The following is a 27,146-nucleotide window of genomic DNA, read 5'->3' on the forward strand; positions in this document are numbered from 1 at the left end:
CTACATCAAGTAGCCTACAATGAAATGCATACCGGTAGTTCACTCAGAGGAACACTTTCTGAATATATTGACTCTGCTAAAGATAGGCTACTTGCTGTTCAACTGTCCTTTAACTTATCTATAATTACAAAATGTTGCTTCACTTCATCCAGGTTCATACGTTTTTTATCTGTATTTTTTTTAAGCTTATCTGTACGAGTGACAAATAAACCTTCATTCTCAGAACCTGACAACCAACGTTGGTTACCTGGCAACCAACTCTCCAATCACAGCGCAGCTGTTCCTTCTGGCAGGATAGGAGGAGAGTGACATCCTTGGAGATTATTGTTGGGTATCAGATTGCATCCATAAACATGATACACTTATGGATAATTGATTAGCATTGCATATGGCAAAACGGGTATTGAACCATGTGGTGGTCTGGTGGAATAAATACCTCCTGAATATTAGACTTATTATAACTTCATGAATTGATGTGAAGCAGTGGTTCTCAATATTGGGTCCACGAGGGGGTCCGGGCCGGGGTGTCCCCAGCTAGTATTGAGAGTTAATCTTCACTATTATAACATGTACAAGTAAATACAACAACAGAACGTAAAATAATGTCTATTTTGATCAGTTTCACATCTATACCTATACAGTTCATAGACAGCAAAGGAATTATGGACCAATTGCCAATTTGCCAGCCACAGCATGAGCATATCGCAAAAAAAAAAATCCAAATCATGTCCAACAAAAAAGGTTTCATAGATCAGGATCCTAGAGATAGAAATCATATCAAATTGAGGGTCCAATTACACCACAATGGATTCTAACCCACAACGGAAGCATTGATTATTACAACACAAGATATTATTACTCATGTAATTCAATTTATTGGATACCAGTCTTCTTTTGTGGGTTTTTACAAAGGCACTCACAGTGTGTAACACAGGTATTCAAAAGGGAACAGTGGGATTTTTCTGTGTGCAATTCTCATAATATATGTAACATGCATACACTTTCATTGGAACACACACACACACACACACACACACACACACACACACACACACACACACACACACACACACACACACACACACACACACACACACACACACACACACACACACACACACACACACACACACACACACACACACACACACACACACACACACACACACACACACACACACACACACACACACACACACACCTTTGCAGGGTTGACGTTTGGCAGCACTGACCTCTAGTATGTAACAACATAAACTAAGCCAACTGCTGTGCAGCAGTTGGTCAAGACATTTGGCATTTGTCTGAACAGAGAACACAGAAACGTACTATATTATCGTCACGGACACGGTCAGTTTGAAACCTTGTAGGTCCAAAACTGTTGCTTTTCAGGAAATTGGGGGGGGACTTGTGTTCCAATGTATCAAATGTAGTTATCATTTAATCACGAGCTCTTGTTAATACTTTTCATTGGTTAAATGAAACCCACAGACAAACGTAACCTCTTTCACTTTCAAAAAGCAAAAATTGCAGATCTACAAGTTTGATCGATGTGTTGTGAGCTTGTAGATCTACTATTTTTGCTACTTTTGTGTGACCCTGCAGTATGACGAAGTAAGGCATTAAAGGTAGGGCAAGAGATATTGTTTTGATAAAATTACTATCAAATAGCTCTATAATGATCATAACAGGGGTCCCTAGTCTTGCACAGAGCCATAGAGTAAGGCCAAGCTCTTCTACATAGACTTCTATTGAAAGGGGACAACCGGAAGTTTACGGAATGCATTGAGTCTATGGGCTCGCGCGAGTACATGAACCACGTGACCAGGCTGTTTTCTGCCCCCTCTTACTCTATGGCTCTGGTCTTGCATAGCTAGACCCTTCATAGCTCCGCCTACTCTTCTCAGGTGGAGAGGTGTGAAGGGCCTCACAATGCGAGACTAGGGTCTCCCTGTCTCTAGCCCATTTTGGACTGAGGCCCATTCTAAAAAACACCTTGAAATTCTGAAATACTTCAAATATTTATAAAGCAGAATACGTTTTTTGTAATTTCTGAATACTGTACATAATGTACAGAACCCCAAGAGGGGTTCCCGCCCAGAATGGGCTAGTAAACTACCCAGATTGCTAGTAAACAGACATTTTCCAGACCTAAACATTTTTAGGTTGCGATACCAATTGTATCCAATCGGGAGAGAGAACTCATACAGGATAAATAAGTGAAATTGGACATGACACAAAGAAATGAGCAGACAAAATTGTCAGTGGAACACTATGAAATTGAAGCTGATAAATGGGTACTCTCTTCTGATTGGCTGAAATTGTCATCCCACCTGAATTTTCTTTCCTGTTTATTAACCCATTAAGACCTGAGGCCGATTCTACAAATGCCTTCTAAATCTCTTCTAAAGTTCTCACAAGTTTTCAAAAATGTAACAAAATAGCAGATCACTTAATGATCACTATTGTACAGACTATACAGAATTAAAAGCTTTATCCTGTTAAAAAAACGTTTTAACCAAAAACATATCCCTTACCCTACCTTTAAATTACAATTAAAAATTAATAATAAATACGAGGTTTCTGCCCGACAGTGACGATATAATATACTAAAACCCAGTCAGCTGAGCCTCTCCAAGGCCTGTAGGACACTGCTATGGAACAGGCCAGTCAGTCCACTGCACTCCTGGGTGACCAGAACCCGTCCATCCGGTCGATGTCTGTGGACCAGGACCAGCTCTCCTTGTAGCAGACTGAGCTCGGAGTCTGTCTGTGCTAAATATGTTGTCGTCACTCTGTGCCTGAGGGACAAACAAAGAACAGACGCTCAAGGTCACAGTCGAGTCAACCACCACACAGCGGAACCAACGGCACAGCTCTGCTACACAGTAAAATCCTCCTCTGTTGATTTGAACATGTTCACTCTGAGTGTATGTAAATAGAACCAAGGATTTTACTGATTTGACCTGTTATGCGTTTGTTTGTATGTATGTATGTATGTATGTATGTATATATATATATATATATATATATATATATATATATATATATATATATATATATATATATATATATATATATATATATACATATATTTATTTATTTTATTTTTTATGTTTAGGAGTAATATAAACATGTTTTTTTGTTAGATTTTGTTGAGGAAATGCAGTGCCAGATCACTCATAGCATCTCTGAGGATAGAATTCTGGATGAGCAGGACATTGTAGCCTGCTTTCATCTGGTGGTTAAAAATCCACCTATTGGTGGAGCTATAACAGGCCAATGTGAAAAGGGTGGGATATATTCCTCAGCCTAGTAGGAAAGTGTTTCACGTAAATTGCACGCTGCGTTCATGATTTGAGGCTTTTTGTTCAAAACGTGCCAATCCTGCAAACTTTGAAAGCCAATGTTAGCCAACTAGGATGGAATATCAAATATCTGACATCCGTCTTGAGCACATGACTACAGAGATACTGTGTAACGATGTGCGGGATTTTTGGACAAAATCTGGAGGAGTAATATAAAAAAGTGTTTTACAAAAGTCGGACTCCTGGTGGCGCTATAAAAGGCAGATGTGAAATATGCAGGTCAAAGGTTTGTCCTTGGCCTCGAGGGAGTGTGCATGCAACGTTTCACGCAGATCGGTGCAGTTATAGGTACAAAATCACACCCGTGTGAAGTGAGGGGCGCTCTTATCATCTTACAACATCGAGGAGGGAATTCACTAGTATAGCTTGGATTAGGTGATGTTGTAAAACAAACATTAAATTCTCTTTATTGTTAATGGGATTTAATGTTTGTGTTAGGGACAAAACAAACATTAATTTCTCTTCATTGTCAATGGCGTTTTAAATAAACTAAAGACAAACATTAAACATTATGGCCCCTCAAAAATGTGAAAAGCTGCCTCATGGTGGCGCTATAACAGGCCGTTCTGGAAAATGTGGGGCAGAGGTTCATCGATGGGCATCCAGGGAGTGTGTGTGCCAAGTTTGGCATCGACCGGGTTAACGGTGCCGGAGATTAGCTGGTAACGGACGGACGGACGGACGGACAGAGTGCAAAACATACTCTCTCCCCATGCCTTCGGCCTGGTGGAGACAATAAAGTAATTGTCTTTTGAAGCGCTATATTTTAATAGTCATATATAGTGTTTGTTCAGTAATAGGGGTCTTACCATCTCTCCAACTCTTTAGTAACTAATGTTTCAGGTGCGTTACAAATTTTATTCAAACCCATTTATCAGCTTAAATGTTAGTGTTCCAGTTCCAAATATGAGTTGAACTCAATTTCACTTGTTTACCGTATATCCTGGATCAGGTCTCTCCCAATTGGTTTCAATTGGTACCCCGACCTGAAAACGTAGTTTAGTTTACAGAGCTTAATAAAGGGGAGACCCCCGTTAATGAACAAACACTAGTCTATAGCAATGATTACTACAGTAATATACATCTTTACATTACTATAATAATGATGTTTAATGTTTTATTTATGTTGGACAGGGCTCCCTCGAAAAAGAGATCTTGTATCTCTGTGGGAATTACCTGAATAAATAAAGGTTTAATAACTATTGTCACCTGCTGGGGCTGTACTGAGCTGACGCTGCTGATAATGACGTTTGTGACGACAACGGTTTCTGCAGGCTGGAGTTCAGATCTGAGACGGTCGTTTCAAGGCCTTTCCTCAGAACAGGATTCTTTCCCTCTTTGAGCACAATGCCGGGTCCGTCTCGCCCCAAGGTGAGTGAAGGTGCCCACACCTCCAGAGGAAGGGAGCCGGGTCGGCCAGCGGAGCTCCCCTGATGCCCACCCGACGACCATGAGGAGGCTCGCAGTCTGGGAGGAGAGGGGTCTTCATCTGGGAAGAACCGCACAGACTTAACTGGCTGTGGGAGAAGAAGAGCTTTATTAGAAACATGATCCTTTTATTGTCAAATCTCAATCTTCCATTGAAAGGAAATTTCTCTGGTATCTGTTGTGGTGAGAACCAATTAACAATGTAGGCATTTAGCAGATACTGTTAAGTTATCGAGAGCAACTTAGGAGTGTGAAATCAGAAATAAATAAATAAATAAATGTCATGAACCTTCAAGAAACAACGTGCATGTATACAGTACAGTATAGTACCTTTCTCCAAAGCTTGTAAAATGTGCATTACATTTACACACGCATCGACAAAACAACAGTGGAGGAAACCATTAAGGCAATTAGGGGTTAAGTGTGAGGACACAGCCCGTATAGGAACCAGAATCAGGAACCTTTCGATTCCAAGGTCAGCCACTGTACCTGCTGAGCCACTGCCGCCACCACTCAGATTGAGATAATGACCCGTTATGTCATTTTGACCTTGATCGTGACCTTGATCATTTTGATCCATGCATTAAATCATGTCTGCTGATAATTCCCACCAAGTTTCATTAAAATCTGCCCAGCCACTCTCAATGTTGACCTTGACCTTCAATGTGCCCTTGATCTTATTTAGTCCATCTTCTCTTTGGGGCAGTCTGTCAGTCAGACAAACAGATACAGACAGACCGGCACTAGCACGTACAGAACAGGTCAGACACCACGACCCTGACACACATTGCTCCAGACAGGGTAATTAATGACCAAGGACTCACATTCATGCACTGCAGAACATACATTCAGACAGCAGACAGCACTAGGCTAAGAATAGACAGCAGACAACGCTCACGGCATAACATTGAGAAGAAATTGTTAAATGTATGTTAACAGAAATGCAGGAGAGGTAGTGTAGTCGTGATAAATGATACATGTTACAGTGAAAAAAACATTTACTGTACTATAAGGCATGCTGCAAAGAATTTCTAAAAGCAGTTGGAGGTCAATTCTATTAACTTGTATCAATTTCAAAACTTTAGTCTTTCAGAGGAAATACAATACCTTGTCTGTGTTGTTCTTGTGCGAGTCAGGTCTTACTAAGATTGAGTGAGGGCCATTTGTGAAAGGCTTTCTGTCAAATGTTGCCTCTTTCAGAACAGTGAAGTCTCTGCCATTCGGCATAGCACCAGAAGGGGGTGCTATTGTGTCAGACATGCGGCCCAGTGGCCTGCCAGGGCTGGGCAAAATGCTGCCATGTTTCCTCCTCTGCAGGGCAGGAGAACAGCCAGACGCCTGAACTTGAACGAAGTTGTGCGAGTGGGACAGGTGGCTGGAGGTGGATGTGTGGATGTAGTGGTTTCCTCGCTGTGTCGAGCCTGAGAACATAGGAATCAGACGCCCACTCTTTCTTTGTGAAACTTGAGTAAACAATGCAATATAATGTCAATGAAAGGTTGATGTTGGAATTGGTCAATATGGCTACAACTATCGATTATCTTCGTAGCAATTATTCTATCGATTACTTTTCCGATTAATCAAATCATTTTATTTTATTAACAATTCAACATGGAAAAATTCTAATTGATTTGTTATAATCAGTCTGAATAACCACCAATAAGCCCGGCTAGTTTGTATAACTGTCATGCAAAAGTAGCCGATCATCAAGCTCACAATGAATCGCATCGTGACAAGCTGTGAGCTTGTAGATCTGCTATTTTTTACTATTTTGAAAAAACAAATTGATCGATTATCAAAAGAATATATATAACAATCCATTAAATCGATTTGTTCGGTTAATGCACCCCTATTGGCCAACAGATGCATTTGATCCCCTCTCACCTCTATGTGGATTAAAGGCCCGTCTAACGGTGTCCCAGCCTTGTTGTGAGACCCCATAGAAGGACAACTTTTCGGCGCCAGCCGATGGTGCTGCATGCTGCGCCCCGTTGAGGACAGATGGGACCTGTCCTGTTGAGTACATTGTTCCATCTGTGTTTACCCTATCAAGAGCAAGGACCACAGCAGGATTCCGCGACACTGTGGGCCTCTTTACAGCTGCTGGAGAGGACGTGGTCGCTGCCTTAGTCTCCAGGAGTCTGGCGGAGGTTCTGTGGTGATGCAATTGGTAGCATTAGCATAAATATCAATTGGCATACACGTATACTACAATGTAATACTGCACACATGGATTTATCTGAACCGATAAACAACCGTGAAAATACCAGAATGTATGAATGACAGTACAGTACTAAATAACTATCTCAAACAGGCAGGTATGGCAGCATGTCACCTGAGCACAGGGGTGACGTAGCTCCCGGGAAGAATTCCCACTTTGCCCGTCCTGAGAGACAACCCGCGAAGCCAGCCCTCCTTGAACTTCCCGTAGACCCCCACCATCTCCCCCTTCCTCAGCTCCAGCTCCTCTGGGCGTCGAGGTTTGTAGGAGTAGAGGGTTGCACACCTGAGGAGCCAAACGAATTTATACCAAAACGTAACTTCCTCAGTTGCTACTGGAAAGCTGGTGAAGAAAAGAGTGCAGGTGGGGATGGGACGGGTGGTCTGGAGGGATTTGTGACAGATGGGTACCGGCAAGAGCGAAAAGAAAGATGTGTAAGACCATAGGTAGTGAGACCAGCTATGCTATACAACATGGAGTTGGTGACACTGATGAAAAGACTGGATGTGGAGAGCTGGATGTGGCAGAACTGAAGATGATACAATTTTCACAGGGTGTGACGAGGATGGACAGGATCAGGAATATGTATATCAGAGTAGTGGTTCTCAAAGTAGGGTCCGGGAACCCCCTTTGGCCCTTGAGGGTGTTCTAGGGGGTCCGCAACAAAGTCAGTTAACACATTATTATTTTTACTATTTTTTATAATTCATAATTTTGAACACAAATCTTCTCTTTTGGGGATCTACAGTATCACACAAAATCTTTTCAGATCATGTTCGTCAAATAGCCTATTTGGGGGTCCTTGACATGAAAATGTTTCATAACCATAACCTGTATTAGAGGGACAGCACAGATTGGAAGGTTTGCATATAAAGTAAGAGAGGCCAGGTTGAAATGGTATGCACTGTACATGTGTGGAGTGGAGATGTGTACATTGGGAGAAGGATGCTGAAGATATATAATGGCTGGAGTTTGGATGCCATTTTATGAATGTGTAACTATGTTTGATTTTAGATTTTGTTTTCAAACAATCCTGCAGATGCAGGAATATGAAGGACCCAGTCTTGTTACTTGCGCAAGCAGAGCGTGCAAGTAATGTTATCAGTCAAGTGCTACGATGCGTATGTCCGGGGCCAGCATATGATATGACGTCATATGCTGGCACGAAGCGGACCGTGCAGGTATGTTTTCCGTCATGCTACGAAGCATATGTCCCATGACGTGATGAAGATAAGTACCAATGTCCCTTAGAATGCATATGATATGACGTCATATGCTGGCCCTGGACATACGGAAGCAGACCGTGCAGGTATGTTTTCCGCGGATGTCCCATGACGTGATGAAGATTATGTACCAATGCCAGGGTATAATTGGTTTACGATGGTGACGTAATGATGATATGTTTCAGTGTCAGGGACATACGCATCAAACCACCCGAGTAACCACATTATACCACTAGATAATCACTCAGAAATTACATATACATACATATAGACATATACACATATATAGACATATGAGCATATGACGTGATGAATATATGTACCAATGCCAGGGTATAATTGGTTATCGATGGTGACGTAAAGATGACATGTTTCAGTGTCGGGTGGACTAAAGGTAATGCCCCTATGTATACATGTATGTAATCTGACACCACTGCCATAACAGGCATAAGTAATCATTTCCATACTTCAAAATACTACTTTTTCTCCTCCAAAAGCAAGGTACGTAGCAAATAGCTAAACCTAATAATTCCTTCACAGAGAGGCTGAGATTTGAAAGTTTGTAGCGGTCTACAGTACTTGCTTGCGCACTAGTAAGCCATTTATGGCCTACTAGTGTGCAACAAGCAAGTAGGCACTCGACAGAGTGCAGTTCTAGTTTGAGATCAGATTGATTATTTTCTAATTGATTATTATATCAATTACTTTTAAAAGGAATCTAATCATCGAGAAGCATATTTCTTTATATCAGTAAAAGTATCATTATAATTGACTAAATCTAAGTCTGATAACCTCTTAAACATTTGTCGTACAACAGTGTCACTCAAAAATAGGTAAATTGCAGGAAACTAGCAAGCTCACGTGTGAGCTTGTAGATCTGCGATTTTGAATGATTAAATCGGTTATGGCTCGTACACACGGCCCGATATTTGCTCTGATTATGCTGTCCGGGAGCATTTTTTGTGCTCGCCGACAAAACTCCCGATTTGACGGAAGATCGGGCTTTGATCGCCAAAGTTTTGCTCGCTGTGTGTGGAAGGCTCTGCGAGAAGATATAGCGCCGATAAAAGCGCTCGCTGACGCCTTCCCAACCGTTTCTGAATATCTAGCAGGTTTGATATTTGACTCTGTCGCCGACTGGACATCACACAGTATGAACTGGGTTGCGACCGCCGACCGCACACCGAGAAGGCCATATTACAGCCAATGAGAGCACAGGACAGCTGTGCTCACTGACACTGTCCGTCTGTCTGTCGACTGTATCGATAGATGATCAGATGATAATATATAACCTTTATTCCTTGGGTAAATCCCTGTGTCATACATATTGGTAGCTATATTAGCCCAATGTTGCTGTTAAATAGTCTATAAAATTAACGCATTTCACTTGAATAATGTTGATAAAACCGCATCGGAATCAGAGAGAGAGAGAGAAGCGTCCTGTGTTGGTCTCGCACTTCACTATCACGGCATCCTGCAGCACGTGCGTGACATGTCAAAATTATTTGGAATAAAAAACAATATGTATCGGGTCTGGATCGCATCTTGGTGAACTCTTGCAGTGTGTGATGCCTAGTCGGCGATCAATCGTTTAGTGTGAAAGCCACACAGATATAATGACAGTCGATTTAAAAAAAAGACTCCTGTAGTGTGAAATACTTAAAGGGGAAAACCACCCATTTTCAAAACTTTAGCTGTTAGAGCTGTTGTGTGGAAATAATAAAAAAGTCCCCCCATTCTATGTTTCCTAGAACTAGAGGTCTGAACAATTACAGTTCTAGGAAACACAGAATGGGGGGACTTTTTTATTATTTCCACACAACAGCTCTAAGGTATATTAATGACATAGTAAAATGTTGAAAATGAGTGGAATGCCCCTTTAACAATCCGATGACTCGCCAACAACTTTAAAACTCCTACAGTCTGTAGGGGCCATTAGTTTGACTGTTGCAGTCCTAGGAAAGTTGATTCCAAGAGAAGTTGTTTCTGTGTCTTACTGTGTATATGTATTACTCACACGCTGATGGAGAGCTGCTGGGTGGAGGAGGACGAGTGTTTACTGTCCGTGGAGGGGGGGGTCACCTGGGGGTTGACCAGGGCCATGCTGATGGTGGGCGGCTCGCTGTTCATCTTCTTCTCGCCCTGGAAGGCAGCGATGGAGGTCAACATCGCCGTCATACACAAATGCTAATCAACTCATGATTCACATACAGTATATGACGCACAGGATGACGCATATATCTATGGTTAAAGGCTGCCACCCGGAACCTATTTGAATGAAAGTTATTTTAACCAGTCCGTATGGTAGAGTATGTTACTTCAATATAACTAGTACATCTGTATGGTAGATAGTTAATAACTAGTACATATGTAGGTAGAATAGAGTATGTCAACAATAATTAGTGAATCTGTAGGATTAGGGTTAGGTTAGGCCAACGTGGCCTAAAAAGCCACACAATTAAATTGTTAAATCGCAATTATTTGTATGACGATGAATTCATCGTCAAGTAAAATGTCATAATAATCGTGACAGCCCTAACCCTGGTGTCAGCTAGCTACTGGTTCACTAGTAGTACTGCCTGAAGCTCACAAGTCCAGTATCTCCTCATGGTGAGGTTTGTTTTGACATAGAAGTTTGTTCTCAAACACAGGAGACCAGGGTTCAAAACTTACGGATTTCAGCTTTAACAGACACAGAGGTGAGAGGAGGAGGAGGCAGATCAACAGACCAGAACTTTTTCTTTGGATAAAAAAAAAATCACACCCGTGTGAACTGAGTGGTGCAACTCTCCTCTCTCTCTTTCTCTATATCTCTCTCTCTCTCATTAGCAGGCAACAGTGCAACACTATCTCTCTCTCTCCCCGTTTCTGGCACAACAGCGCCACTTTTGCCCCTACTGGTACTCTAAACATTGGGACATAGTCCCATAGTGACATTGCTGTTCCTTGGAGTGGTTGCACCACTCAAAAATCACACCCGTGTTAAGTGAGTGGCGCTCTTATCGTCATACATCACATTCTATGCTCAGCCAATCAAATCATCACATTACGTGCTACAAACACATTCCGTGCTCAATACACACAACGCTGTGCATAGGAGGGGCTTGCGCCCCTCAAAAATACTAAGTGGATCTGTGTGTTGCCAGTGATGTAGGCGTGGCTTGACACAAAAGTCTAATCATCTTTGCCAAAAGGGTCATGTGAGGAAGTCTTTAATGTTCTGCCCGGAACATACAGTAGTTACACAGTAAAATACTTGTTAATTTATCCATTTGTTACTCAGAGTGTAACAATTTAACATTCATACACTCTCAGAGTTACATTTATACCACTGAGGATTTTATTGTGCACAATTACTGATGTTTCTGAGGATCCAAAAAACGTAACACATCACAAGAAGTTCATGTGGAAGAAATGTGTTCTATGATTCATTCCCATTTTATTCTCACTTTTTGAATGACTCATTTTAACCTAGTGTTCAGTGTTGTTATGATTATGTCTGCATGGAATGTCCTGAGACATTCCGGGCCATGTGTAGAGCAAGAAATGCAGATAAGGACATAACGGAACCATGGCAAAGGGCAGTCCCTGGCGGAGCCAAAACTCTGAATAGTGTCCATTTCATTACATTTGTATCCATTGTTGAGGGGCGCTAGCACCTCCTATGTCCAGCTTTGAGAGTTTGTGTAAACACAAACATTGTCCTGACACAAACATTGAATGCCATTGACAATGAATGGTCAGCTTTGAGTGTCTTATCCCTAAACTTCTTTGCCTTTTTTTTACTATTTTGCAAAACATTTTTGAATAGTTAAAATGGCCAGTCTACACGCTCACAACGTGTCAATGTAGATTGGCTAGTTGAATTATTCAAAAATCTTTTTCAAAATAGTAAAAAAAAGGCAAAGAAGTTTAGGGATAAGGGGTTTATCGGTGACGAAAATGGAGCCCATAGGGCTATATCTTGCGCCACCCCTTAACCCTTATCCCTAAACTAATTTGCCATTTCTTACTATTTAAAAAAACCTTTTAAAATAGTTCAAATAGCCGATCTACAAGCTCACAATGTCTCGATGTAGATCGGCCAGTTGAACTATTTTAAAATGCTTTTCAAAATAATAAAAAAATGGCAAATACGTTTAGGGATAAGGGATAAGGGTGGCACAAGATGGAGCCCTATCACCTATCTGGTCCTTGGTCTGCCCCATGGCCTCCTCCCAGTGGGACGTGCCCCGAAACCAACAATTGTGGGAGCAGCATAACACGTGACACACACTCATCCACGCCGTCCGCTCTCCCAGAGCAGTGCCAGTGAGTCAGGCCTGACACAGCCAGCATAATGGGAGGGAGCAAATCCCAGGGTGTGGCTACCGGCTTTTGAGGAGAATGTAGCCTTTAGGATAATGGTACTTACTACTTAACAAGCTGAAAATAGATTTTTAGCCACACGGACTTTGTGATTCAAAATGAAAACCACTCATGGCGAGTCATGATGTTATTTCTGAAAGGTGTTAATATGTTTTTCCCAGTGACCGTTATCCTTTTGGTGATGCACTGTACACACGGCATGCCTGCTGCTATTTACAGCTCAGCTGTGTTAAACAACATTAATTTATAAACCGCATGAAACCTAGTGTCCCTATTCTGGTGTGAACATTTTACTAAATGTGGGGGGGAATATATTTGGTGTAGATCAAGGGTTTTCAACAGGTGGTCTGAACCGCTGGTGGTCTGTGGAAGTATGTGGTCCCTGACGATTCATTTAGTAATGTAGGATATGATTTTAAAAAATCCACTAGTTGAGAAACATGTAGTTATTTACTGAAGTTGGAGGTAAAAAAATTCAACAGAAAAAGAGTTAGAATCTCAAGAGGGTGAAGTGCACCGGATTGTCTGGTTGAGTCCTCATTATTAGGAAATGATTAGTAGTCAATGGACCATTGGTTGAGAAACAGTGGGCTGTATACACATGGGATGCAAGTGTTACAAAAGCACAAATCTTAGTCCATATCCCCACCCAAGACAACAGTGGTCCCCAGGTTGATTCTGTCAGGGTGGTGGTCCCGGGTTCACAATCAGTTGAAGTTGTGGAGGGGAAAAATTGTTATTTGTTGTTGTTATTGCTACTACTTGTATTTGCCTGCATCTCTTTCCCGGTCTATCTTTCTTCTATTTTCTTTCTTTCTATTCCCCCTCTCCCCCGACACGGTCGAGGCAGATGGCCGCCCACCCTAGAGTCGGGTTCTGCCTGACGTTTCTTGCTAAAGGGGAGTTTTTCGTTACCACTGTCACAATATTGTTTGCTCTGGGTGGATCTTTGTTGGTTTTCTGCTTTATATGTAAAGTGTCTTGAGACAACTTGTTGTGATTTGACACTTAAATAAAAATTGTAAAAGGATGGGACCTAGTAGACCTGTGGGGGACTCCGGTCAACTAAGTAGTGTATATAGCGTTAAAGTGGTTAATGCTCTTCTGCAGACAGAGAACACAACATTCCACTCTGTACAGTTACGGTAACAGTACCCTTAACCCTTTAGGCTCTCCCACGATTAGGTTGCATTATATTCACACTGTACCCAAGAGAACAAAAAAGGTCCTAATGAAGATGCTGTGAAGTAGTGACATGAGGCGGAAGTAACAGGAGATCGAGTTAACGTACTACTGTATTATTATTACTGAATGTCCTGGAGACATGACAGCTTTCCTTTGTGAAGAGACAGAGAAAGAGAGAAAGCAGGGAAGCAAGCAATAAAGAACTGAAATGGCTTGACTGACTCCAACCTTTCAACGTCTTCATGTCTTCGTATCAGTCCATTATGTCTTCTATCATTTCTGTTCTGTTCTTTTATCATCCAAACACAAACAGACAGTGACCCAGCATGTGACCCAGTGTGTCACGCACTATCCCAAATTAAGTCACGCTGAAGTCATTGAGGTCTGGTGTTTAAAAAGCAATGACTATCTTTAACACCAACTGAAACAACAAGCACGACTGAGCAATATGACAGATATGAAGAAAATAATATTTATCACTATCCATGTAATATCTATCTAGGTGTACTGAAATATGATCAATCAATGTCTAACTCGGCACACGTATGGCTGATGACCCGATGGAGTGATGCGTGTTGGATCGGCGGTGGTTGTTCCTCATGTATCTCCGTATATGGGCATAAAAAAGGGACACAGACAGGGATGACGGATTAATTAGTCTTCTACATCTATAAATCTCTGCCGTCTGTCCACGCGCTATCTGGAGAATTGTCCCACTGATAGACTTCAAACTGTGCATGCCCATCACCGAGGACCTGAAGGAGTTATTCAAGCAGACGCAGAGATCTCTATATATGGGCATAAAATGGATACAGACTGACAGACAGAGAGGTACCAGACTCTCTCTTTTCTCTGTGTTTCGCCCAGGTGGAAGTGGTTTTGAGGTTAGGTTAGGCATAGTTTCTGTGAGGTTAGGGTTAAAGTTAGGGTTAGGCATAGTGTTTGTGATGTTAGTGTTAGGGTTTATAGGTTTATAGTTTTTGTGAAGTTCCAAGGTTAAGGTTTAGGCACAACCTGGGCGACAGGTTGTGCCGCACAGTAAGTTCAAAACCTTTACGGCTGTGACTGGAAAAACCAAACTCATTCGTCACATTAAATTGTGACATTTAGTGTTGTCAGCATACAATCATTCAATGATAGCTGTTATGATCACTTATGCAACAGTCAGAACCGGTATTGATTAGAAATTTAAATTACGAGCTGATTTAGTATTTTCTTTCAGGACTGCACTCATCTCTTAAAAGGATCCTTGGCTAATAAGACAAATACGCCTTAAAACATTATACTTGCCCTCTACAACTAAAATGTAAAAATAAAGTTGATGATGTCATATGTCCATGTGTGGTCCAGCCCGATTTAATGTATGGAATGCATGTGCTAATGAAAAAGTATTTCAAATATTGCTTTGATGCTCATATTAACTTTAGGAAGTATTAAGTTGTTTTTTATTAGCACATGCATTCCATACATTCCATAGGGCTGGACCACACATGGACATATGACTTCATCAACTTGCGACAGGAGCACTTCCTATTGAGTGAAAGATTATTTATTTACGAAATAAATAAAATATTGGTGTTTTTATTTTGTCATTTTAGTTATAGAGGGCAAGTAGTGTTTTAAGACACATGTCTTATTAGCCAGGGATCCTTTTAACACTCACTGAGAGACCTCAATAAATTAGTACACGGTTTGTAAACAAATTAAATGATTAGCCTACATATTATTCTGGCTCCTTCACCCATGCTGTGTTTATACACAACTCCGTTAATATTCACAATAGAAGCAGTATTTCAAACTCAGCGGCAGATTGCACAGCTGAGAGAGGTGATGGGAAGCACGTCTATAAATAGATCTAAAAAAAAAAAAAAAAAACACATGCTGGCTTGGCCAATGGCGAGGAGTCCTGTCCCCCTTTTAGAGAGAGAAAACTTTCGCACAGAAAAGAACTGGGCTTGTCGTCTATTATTGGCCGGGGTGATGATGTTACTTGCTCAGTGAAGAGGAAGGAGGAGATAGAAGGGGTCCGTTATGTAAGCCACCCTAGCCAGTGACTCATCATCATCGCTATGAGAGAGATAAGCAGAGAGACTCCCTCTTCTCCATGCCTCTCTCTCCATTTCCCAGCTATACTCTTCATTATTCTCTTTATTTTCTTTTGTCTTGTACCCCCCCACCCCCCCTCTCCTGTCACCCCTGCTTCTCCAAACTACATAATTTAGTTCCTTTCTTAAAGCTGCAATCCATAAACTTTCATGTCCTACCCAGGTCCCAGGTCCCCCGACCCAGAGACAACCTTTCTACCGCTCTGTCTATCTGAGATATTGTTTCAGGGCCAGGCAGTACTACTTGTAAACCAGTGTTGTAGGTGTCCGAACCAGCGATACCAGGAAGAGCAGGGACACCACCGCCAACCACTGCAGATGTAGTTTGTATTAACATTCTGTCTATATAGTCCGGCAGCCGGGGGTGTGGACTGGAGTGGGAAATTTGGTATATAGTTTTTTTATTGGCATAAAATATTGTCTATATACATACATTCATAAATCCACTTGCTTGACCGGCTGTCGGTATTGAGCAATTTTCTTTTTAGGTGTTTATGTGTGACCATACCTTAAAAACCTATATAAGGCAAAGATGTCAAAAATTAATTATGCTTCAAGTACCATGTGACGTGTCAAACTAGGGGGTTTTCATGATTTCTGAATCCATTCCAAGCATTAGTTTTGCACAAACAAAACACTCCTTGGGCTGGGATAGTCGTCATCACAAATGTGATGAGGTCAGCACATTTTGGGCACATTTGGGCAAGTGGCTCACATATATCCCCCAATAAAAACATTGATCAATACCGATAGCCGGTCAGCAAGTGGATTCATGAATGCATGTACTGTATATAGACAATATTTTAGGCCAATAAAAAAAAAACTATATACCAAATTTCCCACTTTAAACAAAAGCAGCATCTTGGCTGCCGCATCCCTATTTTGGCCATATCATAAGCGAAACCTTTCAAAAATTGGCAAGCAAATATAATCGATCTATAAGCGCTTGTAGATCAAATACTTAAGCTATTCTTCCATGACAAAGTATAAAGCTTAAGTGGTTAAAATAAGTTCCGGATTGCAGCTTTAACTTCAAACCCTGCATACCCCCCCCCCCCCCCCCCCCCCCCCTGCATACCCCCCCCCCCCCCCCCCATTGACCCAATGTTCCACCTTCTTGCCCTTCCTCTCCAGTCTAGTCCCCCTCCTCTTCCTTCCTCCTCCTCCTCCGTTTTGCCTGTCTTTCTCCCTGTCGCAGGCTGACATGTACAGTACAGTGAACAGTATAATTGCAGGGCAGACATGTGAATGTTCTCCTCAAAGGAAACCGTCGTATCAGGGCAGGTCTTTTGGCAACACTTTCGGTTCAAAATGAATGCTTGCAGACATTCGTATACAGGAAACGCCCCAGCCTTACCCTGACATTAACCTGCTTATGACAACACTATCCAGTCATTTAGTTCTGATTGGCATGAAAGGACAGTTTTGTAGACACATAAAAAACGTTTAAATGGAAGGTGTGCTGTGTTCCATTTTCATGGTATAATCCCTGCCATTGACTCATTTGATCCATTCTTATTAAAGAACAAAACATGGTGCTAAAATATATTGAACATTAGCCTGATTTAGCTGAATTGTTTATTTCAGTCATGTCATGCAGCTGCCCAGCATGGTTCAATGCACACATTCATCAGCCCTGTGAGAGGTGATAGATACACTGTGTGTATAATAATACACATTGTATCACTGGCACAAGGTGATGAATGTGGACATTACTAAATAAATACTGTAGCATGTGTGACTTGTGTTGGCAATTCATCCTCATACTTGGAGGGAGGCCTTAAACCATCTTCGTAAAACATGACCACGTTTTGTTATCCTACAAGCTTCAACCTCTCAGTCTGGCTTTTAAAAAGCCTGCTTCCAATTGATATGTTTTACAGATGTTACAGCAGAAAGATCTTCAGGCAAGAACAGACAAGTGCAGTACAAGTGAGCTTGTCAGTCTTTTTTGCTCTTCTGGTTTTTCAGAGGTATTCATTAGAAACTAGACTTGAATCTACAATATCTTATCATTGGTTCTGAATGATGTCTGCTAACGATCTCTCTTCCATCCAAACCTCATTCACCTCAACTAATTTGCAAATTAACAGTATGACAGCTAATCAAACACTCCTCCTATAGTCCTTATCTCTCTCCTTGCTCTTCATCTCCTGTGGGGGGAAACCAGGCTAACTTCCCAATGCCGATTAAAATCTGTGGCTCCTGCCTCCTTCCACTCACCTCTATCTCTGACCCTCTTTATCGCTCCATCGTTCAGTCGTAGGCTTCCACATCTGTCTCCATGTGAGCCTGTTAGTCATGTAACGGCGAACAGAAACACAAGGGCGATGTCTTTCCCTCTGCACTCATTCCTGAAACCTAGTGTAATGCTTCCCTCCCTGTTCTCTCCTATTGACTGATGAAAACATTCATTATCACTGACAAAACAGGTCAGGTCTTTTGAATAACATGCGTGTTCTATTAGAACAAATAGAGGGAGACCAAAGAGTCACTAAAGGAAATCCACATGCCACAGTTTGAACCAATGGATGGAAAATGGAAAAGACAAGGTAAAGCAAACAAAACGGAAAGGAACTCGAACCAAAGAGGCATCTTGAACCACCGTGACTGACACAATAAGGAAGGCTTCATGTTTGCCCTGAGGCCCAAAATATGTAGGCATGCTGTCTTTTGTTCAATGATGAACTAGCCTGCTTTATTAAAGCTTTGTTTACATCGTGAAGACTGAAGAGTGCCTTGGAATTGATTGATTGATTGATTGAAATATTTATTAACAGTTTGCAGAATTACAGTACATTTCAAGCACAACTCAATACAAAGACTGTTAACTGTGAGCGACGACCCAATAAAGCATTACACTTGTTTACAAGAGGGTCCACCTTGTTCAATTCATCAAAACAATTAGAGACGTACAAATACACTTCTATATAGCCAAAGAACAGAACAGGAATTCATCATAATGGAGGTAAAAAGGGAAAAGAAACATATACAGTGAGGGGGAAAAGGGGTGTGGGGGGGGGGGATTCAGATTTTACGGGGGCCAGTTTCGAATTGCAGCCGTCCGTAGGTGCCCTTTGAGAGAGTCAATGAGTCAAGGGATTTGCATGTCTTAATGACTGTTGGTAGGGCGTTCCACATTTTGGTGGCATAGGAGCGAAAATAATTTAGTCCCATGTTTGCGCTGAATCTGGGTTGTACATGGTTTGTTGCACTCCCTTTTACCTTTCCTTCTTGACTTCAGATTCAAGGATTTTAGCTTTACTAATCATTATAAAGACGTAGCCCTGCTGTTTTTCTGATTTCCACAAGAATGGACTCACCTGTGACAGGTGTCTGTGCATCCCGTCGGAGCGGCCCTTCACGTTCTGGCAGGTCACCCTGGAGGGCGGAGCAAGGCTGTGGTTGGCTGGAGCAGTGGAGAGGTGGGGCGTCGGGCCCTGCAGGCCGTTGAAGGTGCAGATGTTGGCCGTCTGGTAGATGGCACTGCTGCCAACACCCAACTGTTTCCCCTGGCTGGGGGGAGGCAGAGCGTTGATAGTAGGAGTCTTTGCCGGGAGTTGAAGGACTCCGAAATGGTTGGTCCTGTCGGGTGCGTCAGCGGCCTTGTCCTTGCTCCCACTTCCGGTCCGCTGGCTAAATTCCGATGAGTCCCTCCCCTTCCTGTTCTTACCCTCCAGGAGTTTGACAGCCGCCGAGTTTGGCTGAAAGAGAATAGAAGAAAACACGTCAACAGATGGCTTCTTTGCTCAGCTAAAAAAAACAAGGTCATCCAGCTACTGCACTTCACCACTACCGAGTTAACAAGGTCATCCAGCTACTGCACTTCACCACTACCGAGTTCGGCTGAAAGAGAACAGGACAAAAAGCTTCACAAAAATAACATACGACTTCTTAACCAACCACACACTAAATGCTTCGCTCACCCCTTCACCCGACAACTTCTATTCTAAGCTAAACAATAACGAAGGCCATACAACTACCTCACAAACCCATACAACTTTGTTGACCGGACGAGTGCGACTACGAACGGCCAGGCCGAGAGGCGGTGGGAACGATGATGGCAGATGGCAGAGAAATGGACTGTAGAGATGCCAGACCGTCAGGCAGGACAGGGTTAATGCTCTCACTCCCTACAGTGATGTGTTGTTACGCCACCCAAGCAGAGAAAGCATTACTGTGTCCTCACGCTCCACTGCCTCAACATGCCGAGAGAGGCACAGAATGAGGGGGAGAGGAGAGAGGAGAGGAGCGCAGGACGATGAAAGATGAGAGCAGAGTAGAGGAAGATGAGGAACAAGGTTGAGAGGGTTGCTGTTAAGAGAGAAGACAGAAAGGAGAAGCATGAGAGGAGAAAGCTGAGAAGAGAGGAGGAAAACAACACAGCGAAGAGAAGAGAAAGGACGTAAAATAATAATAGGACACGAGGAGAGATGGAAGTAAAGAAGTCAAACATCTGAAGAAGGCGCATTAACCACTTAAAGCCTATATACTTGCGAAGTTGAGCAGGGTCCTCCAGGACTCGACAGTATATTAGATCGTCAAGTTGTTTCCCTCTACACCAAATGTCTTCGCTGAATATAGACGATCCACAAGCCGAGTCACAAGATCTGATAGGGTTCAACTGCTTAAAAAGGAGCAGTTAAAATATCTAAATTCTTTGACGAGGATAACATTCTTTTCTGAGAGGAAAACAAGTCAGCAACCTAAGCAAGCTCTGGGAACCTGAGTAAACCGTGTAGTCACTCACTAATGAGGGGCTGCAGGCAGCACTGTGCCTCAGCACTTTGCTGTACGCCACTGACATTTATGGATGAAGCAAAAGGTTTGAGCGCGAAAACGCTCCGGCAGTGACCCACGCTTCCAGCATCAACACTAACACTTACAGTTGTATTTGTTGCTGGAGGCATAGCGTCAAACAGCATCAGCCCACGCAATCTGCAACGCACACTACCACACACACAGTACCACTCACTCTCAACTCACATGGACAAAGAAAGAAAGACAGAGAAAGAAAGACAGAAAGACAGAAGAAAGAAAGAAAGAAAGAAAGAAAGAAAGAAAGAAAGAAAGAAAGAGACAAACCTCAGTAAACTGTAGAGGGAGAATCCCAACTTTGTCTCCAAGTTTCGCTTCAATCCAGTGTTCATCCACCCGTCTGACGACAGTAAGGATGTCTCCCTGCAAACCAGGATGACAGGAGAGGAAAGGGGGAGGAAGAGATGAGAGGGAGAGAGAGAGAGGGGGGGGGGCAGTGGTAGAAGGAGACACAGAGGGGGCGTGAATTTAGATTGAATGGAGAGTTATAAAAAGAAAGAAAAGAGAACATGTTTGGAATAGAAATAGACCTAGTCTTAAGAACCCCCCCCCCCCCCCCCCTGTCAAAAATAAATGCACGCACGCACGCACGCACGCACGCACGCACGCAGCATGTGACATCAACTGCCGTTATTTCTGTAGGGCCCAGTACATTTTTCTCTCTCCCTGTCTCTCTCTCTCAAACCCTTCTGACCAGCTCTCAGATGTGCTTTAATGGAACACTAAGGTCCTTATGTAACTCCTTCAGAAAGTCCTTTGCGCTAAGTAGCGAGCGAAGTGGAGGTCTTCCTGTGCCACTATGCCCCTGGCTCCACCATCCTGTGGGTTTTCTGTTCCTTTCAAGCAGGGAACAGGAGAAAGAAAGCAACAGACATTATGAAATAACACCATTGTGCATATTCGTTCGTGTGTGCTTGAACACACGAGCATGATGCAGAATTTGGTGTCGTGTGTCTCTCTCTCCCTCACTGAAAAGGGACACACACACATACACATGTCCCATCTGACTTAATATGTAGCTTCAACCAGCTTGCACTTGAGAATGATATTTTGCACTTTTAGGTGGTTTCACAGATCACTTGACAATGGTCTTTAACACTCTTGAGACCATAGGTGCTGTGCTGGTTTTTAGTGCACAATGGCTTTCACATGCCTTTTACACCTCTCTCTCTCTCTCCAAAAATTGCAGCATGCCTGATGTAGGTGTGGAGTGTCCCTGGAGTTAATAAACCGCTCTGAACAGGAAATCCTATTATTCTAGCCTCCTGATGCTCCCTGCATTTACAACCTGTAAGCATGGCACACGGACTCCACTCTCTCAACTTGTCCGCTTTCCTCGTTGAAGTATCAGGTTAGTTACAATACAGAGGGAGACGAACCTTGAGGAACCTCAGGCAGTATTTGTAATCCTCCTGGTCCATAGTGCTGGGATTGAAGTCAGACAAGGCCCTGCAAAGAGCCAGCGGTTGGGACTGAGGCATCAGGTTTACATCCTGCAACAAGTTGGCAGCGCCTGGCCCACTGCTGCTCTCCTCCATCTTCTGTCTTGGGTTGGTGTTGGCAGTGCTGAGGACCAGCTCTCCCATGCTGCCTCGTCCGTGGTTGGTGTTGGCAGTGCTGAGGACCAGCTCTCCCATGCCGCCTCGTCCGTGGTTGTGCAAAGCTCTGGTAACCTGCACACGGCATGAAAATAATAGCACATGTTTTGATTAATTGGCTGTGTAATGCAGGCAAGTTTATTTGTATAGCACATTTCAACAACCGGCCCTTCCTATTTTGGGCGTGTCGTTATAGGTGAACAATGTCCAAAACTTTATAACAATAATATAGCTCTACAAGCTCTCAACACGTCACAATGTGGCATAGCATATCTCTATAAGCTCCCAACTCGTCACAATGCAACACGCTGTAAGCTTGTGGATTGGTTATTCTTGCTTCAGTGTATAGCCAAGTACTGTATATATCTGGCTTAAGGCCTTAACCTTTGAAACATTAAGATACATGCAAAAAGAAAACTTTACGAGATATCTTTGATACCATAAGTTATGTGTCGCACACATTGTGTTCATGAATTCTTAAAAATCAAGATGAAAATACAATCTGCTGCATTTGGGCAGAGAAGCAGCAAGGTACCAAAGGGACCCTGGGCTACTCTTTCCCATGATGTCAGATATAAAACAAATAGTGGCTCGCCAATACAATTGCAATTCCCTTGAGTGAAACACAAAACTTGGGGTTTGACCTACTTCTACAGTAACAAAGTGAGACCAGGCACTTTGGAAAGGACATTTACTAACAAGAATGAGAGAGACAGGGAGATAGCAGCAGGCCAAAACAACTCACATAAGCCTTGTGCAGAACATTAGCAAAAGGCCCCAGTCCTTCAAATACAATGAAGACAAAACACAGACACACATACACACACATCCCTGTAGATACTAATCAGTGAAGAGCTTAAATGTCATTGTGTTGTTCTCTCTTTCTGCATTGAGAGAAGATGCTTAGCTTGTCTGAGAAATGAGTCAATACTTTGAATGTAAAAATTTGCATTCCTCACACTGATCTCACTGGCTTTCATGAACATAATTGTTGTCTCCACCAGGCCGAAGGCATGGGGAGAGAGTATGTTTTGCACTCCGTCCATTTGTGTCCGTCCGTCCGTCTGTGTACAGCTGGATACCTGGATGCCAACGATGAACCTCTGCCCCAAATTTTCCAGAACGGCCTGTTATAGCGCCACCAGGAGGCCGACTTTTGAAAAACATTTTTTTTATATTACTCCTCCAGATTCTGTCCAAAAATCCCACGAATCGTTTCACACTATCTCTATAGTCATGTGGTTCAAGACGGATCTGTCCGATATTGGCTAACATTGGCTTTCAAAGTTGGCAGGATTGGCCCGTTTTGAACAAAAAGCCTCAAATCATGAACGCAGCGCGCAATTTACGTGAAATCTTTCACGGTCTTTCCTACTAGACTGAGGAATAAATCCCACCCTTTTCACATTGGCCTGTTATAGTGCCACCAACAGGTGGATTTTTGCTAAACGCATTTTTGGAACAAAATGCCTCAAATCATGAACGCAGCGTGCAATTTACGTGACATGATTGAAATCTTTCACAGACTTTCCTACTAGGCTGAGGAATGTATCCCACCCTTTTCACATTGGCCTGTTATAGCGCCACCAGCAGGTGGATTTTTGCAAAACAATTTTTTTGAACAAAATGCAAGGCGTAAGAAGAAGTGGCAACCCTTTCACATTGGCCATTTTGAAAATTGTGATAATCTCTGGGCTGTGAAATTGTCATGTTTAATTTATAGTGATGATGCAATCCAAAATATCTGACATATCATTAATAAACTGTCTATGTCTAATAACCGTTTTTTGTTAATCCAACAAAGTTTTAAGCTATCATTTCATTTCCACTTTATCACTGTATCCTGTAATACAAGAGCTCTCATGATTGGATGAAATTGATGTCCTGACCTGAACATTTGTCGTTTAATGATTACTATTAGAATATAGAGCTACTAACACTTAATTTAACAGCACTTTTCATGTGATTTAGTAACTTAATTATCAGAAGTATCAGACCAAAAAGGGATATTGTCCTGCAAAACAAATATATGTTTTTCATCCCACAAATAAAAAGAACACAGCAGCACAGTTTGATTTACTAACATTTATTAAGAGTAATGAGCTTGCATGACTCTGTCCTCCAGGGAGGTTATTAGAGGGCACTTCATCTTGGTGTTGTGTTAATTAATGCTCAAATGGCAGCATAGATGAAAGAATATAATGACCCAATGTTCCTGTGTGGGACCCTGTTGGGGAAATATAGCTTTCAAGTAATTAGTCTGTCTCAGATCATTAGTGAACTGACTAGATTAAGCTTTTTAAGAACCAAAACAAAAATAACCTTAACCGCTTATACCCTCTATACTTAGTAATAATACGGCCAGCTTGTTTTCCCCCAATCCCCATACACCAAATATCTTAGCGGAAACTGCAAATTCTACATATGTGATTACCTTGCTTATTGCAGGTTGCTCTGGATAAATCGGGACGATCTAAGCTCCCAAAACGTTGTATTGTGATGCTTTTTTCGTTATCCCCAGAATAGGGATGCTGGTAAAACCACCATCCAAATTCCACACTATCAAAAAAAGAGTGAAGCCTATAGTCACCTTTACAGTTGGTTTGTTGAGATAGTGACACATATTCAAGTACATTTCTCCGGCAAACTTCCAAGTGGAATTAAATGGGAGGTTAGAAACAACAACAGTAACATAAACAAACTGAATTTATTTTGTCAATCACTGTGCCCGCCCGATATTCAATACTACTCGCTAAACTCGCATTGTGCCAGCAGTTAGTCTGTGGTGACGCAGTGGAAGCACCCTGGAGCAAGGAGCTAATTATTATGAGATTAAAGGGGGTGTGTACTGAGCTCACAGTAATGTGGGAAACGTATAGACTAGAAAGCAGAAAAGAGGTGTGTTTGGTTCTTGCCATGGCCCATGATTAATATGTATTAATAGGTTTAAAGGCTGTGTAAGTGATATTTTCTGGTTAAAACAAAATGTATTTTTGTTAAAAGTTAAGGCTCTATTAGTCCAATATTAATCATTGTTGTTGAGTGTTTGTTTAGTAACAGGGTTTTTCCAGTCTTTCCAGCTCTTTAGTAAACTGAAAATACTGGTGGGTCTGTGGGACACCAATCTCATAAGAGAACCGCTTCAATTTTATAGTGTTCCAGACAGTTTTGATTTCGTCTGCTCAATTATTTGTTTCGTCACTGACACTTATTTCTCTTTTTTGTATTGTGTATATGTATGAGTTCTCTCTCCTGATTGGATGAAATTGGTATCCCAACCTGAAAATGTATTTTCTGTTTACTAAAGAGCTGGAGAGATAGGGACACTCCCGTCACAGAACAAACACTCATCAGCAATGATTACTATAAGAATAAATATTAAAGCTACTTAATTGTTACTTTAACAAAAAAAATACACAAACAAAAAAACACTTTCTTACTGGGGTTGACACTGTGTCAACCTTCTCAAAGTGTAATTTGATTTCAATATAGTAAGCTGTAAATTACAACAAACAAATTAATACATTGTTTGGTAAATATATATATTTTTTTTTAACTTAAATGGCACTATTGTTAGCATTAAAGTTAGTAGGTACTAGGTAGGCTAGTTGGGATGATGTGTCAGTTTGTTGCTATGTGTTTGACCTCCACGCTCACCTCACTGTCCCCCTGTTTGTCTCTGTGCTGGGAGCTCGGTGACTCCTGCTGCTGACCCTCCCTGAGGGTCATGTTGTTGGGCACCTGGGCGTAGCGGGCAGCAGCAGACTGCCTGGCCCCCCGGCCGGGTCCCATGGAGACCTGCTCTAGTCCCTCCAGGAGCCTCACCAGCAGCACGTTCTCCGGGAGCTCCCCCACTGACCTGGCCTGGGAGGGAATGCGACACTCCGGACAGCAGAGAAGCACCTGCTGCTGCTGCTGCTGTTGTGGTGGTGAGCAGAACGCCTCCTGCTGCAGGCAGGGTTTACAGAACGTGTGCTGGCAGGGGAACACCTTGGCCGACACATCCAGCCGCTCCAAACACAGAGAACATTCAAGCAGGTCCAACAGAGTTAGATCCTCCATTTTAACGAGTGTATCTGTCTGGAAACCGCTACTTCTTCTTCTTCTAACACGTTCCAAACACTGTATTCCGCCATACTGGGAAAGGAAATAGGCTATAGCTGCCTGTCTGACTTCAGTTATTCTGGCAATCCACTTGTTGCAAATTGTCTACAATGAAAGCACTGTAACAGCCCTAATCCGGGAGCACTCACGTTTAGGATTAACACCGTTATTATCACCACGGTCCCTCCACGCCACGCGGATCGATCCAAAACTTCTACCGAGACGAGGAGAGAAGCGCTACTGTCGGCGTGCGTAAACACCACATGACGCACGCAGGTGTCATGTCGGCGCACCTCACCTGCTGGCTGGCTGCAAAGGTGAGACGACTTCAGGAAGTAGTAGCAGCACTGAATCCATGATAGCACTGCAGCTATAGGCTGCTCTCACTGCAAGAAATATTCCCTTTCAGCTGAGCTACACATTGTTTTCAAAATACTAATACTTTATGACTTACGCATGTGGCTGCTGACTATTAGCCATACATTCCAATAATGGGAAATGTCCAAACTCCAAAGCATTCGCGCAGAAAAGTGCAGCGCTCGCCTGTCTGTGACGCAGCTGATTATTTACCAAACATGATGAACACAACTCCGTGGTGGGCGGTGGCGATTGTAACCAAAACACTCTGTGTTGCTGGTTGTGTGACAAAGAGGATTGCAGATTAGACACACAGAAATACTACTTTTAAATTAAGTTGTCTAACATGTCTCGGATCCACTTAAAACACGTTT

General features: G+C 42.4%; 1 protein-coding gene across 2 annotated transcripts; it reads right to left on the reverse strand.

Annotated features, from left to right (window-relative positions):
• Window positions 1–591: 591 nt before the first annotated feature.
• Window positions 592–27,146, reverse strand: sh3rf2 (SH3 domain containing ring finger 2). Of its 2 annotated transcripts, XM_079511447.1 has the most exons (10): window positions 25,969–27,145; window positions 22,093–22,386; window positions 20,981–21,076; window positions 19,219–19,599; window positions 10,255–10,379; window positions 7,129–7,299; window positions 6,678–6,946; window positions 5,901–6,214; window positions 4,575–4,882; window positions 592–2,798 (listed from the first exon to the last, which is right to left on the reverse strand). In XM_079511447.1, exons 1-10 carry the CDS (start codon window positions 26,371–26,373, stop codon window positions 2,618–2,620), a joined length of 2,544 nt encoding a protein of 847 aa, XP_079367573.1. In that variant the 5' UTR covers window positions 26,374–27,145; the 3' UTR covers window positions 592–2,617. The 2 variants fall into 2 exon arrangements, with proteins under 2 accessions (XP_079367573.1, XP_079367574.1); XM_079511448.1 differs by lacking the exon at window positions 20,981–21,076 and having other exon boundaries at window positions 25,969–27,146.

The sequence above is a fragment of the Electrona antarctica genome, assembly GCF_951216825.1.
Source record: "Electrona antarctica genome assembly, chromosome: 1".
NCBI classification, from domain to species: Eukaryota; Metazoa; Chordata; class Actinopteri; order Myctophiformes; family Myctophidae; genus Electrona; species Electrona antarctica.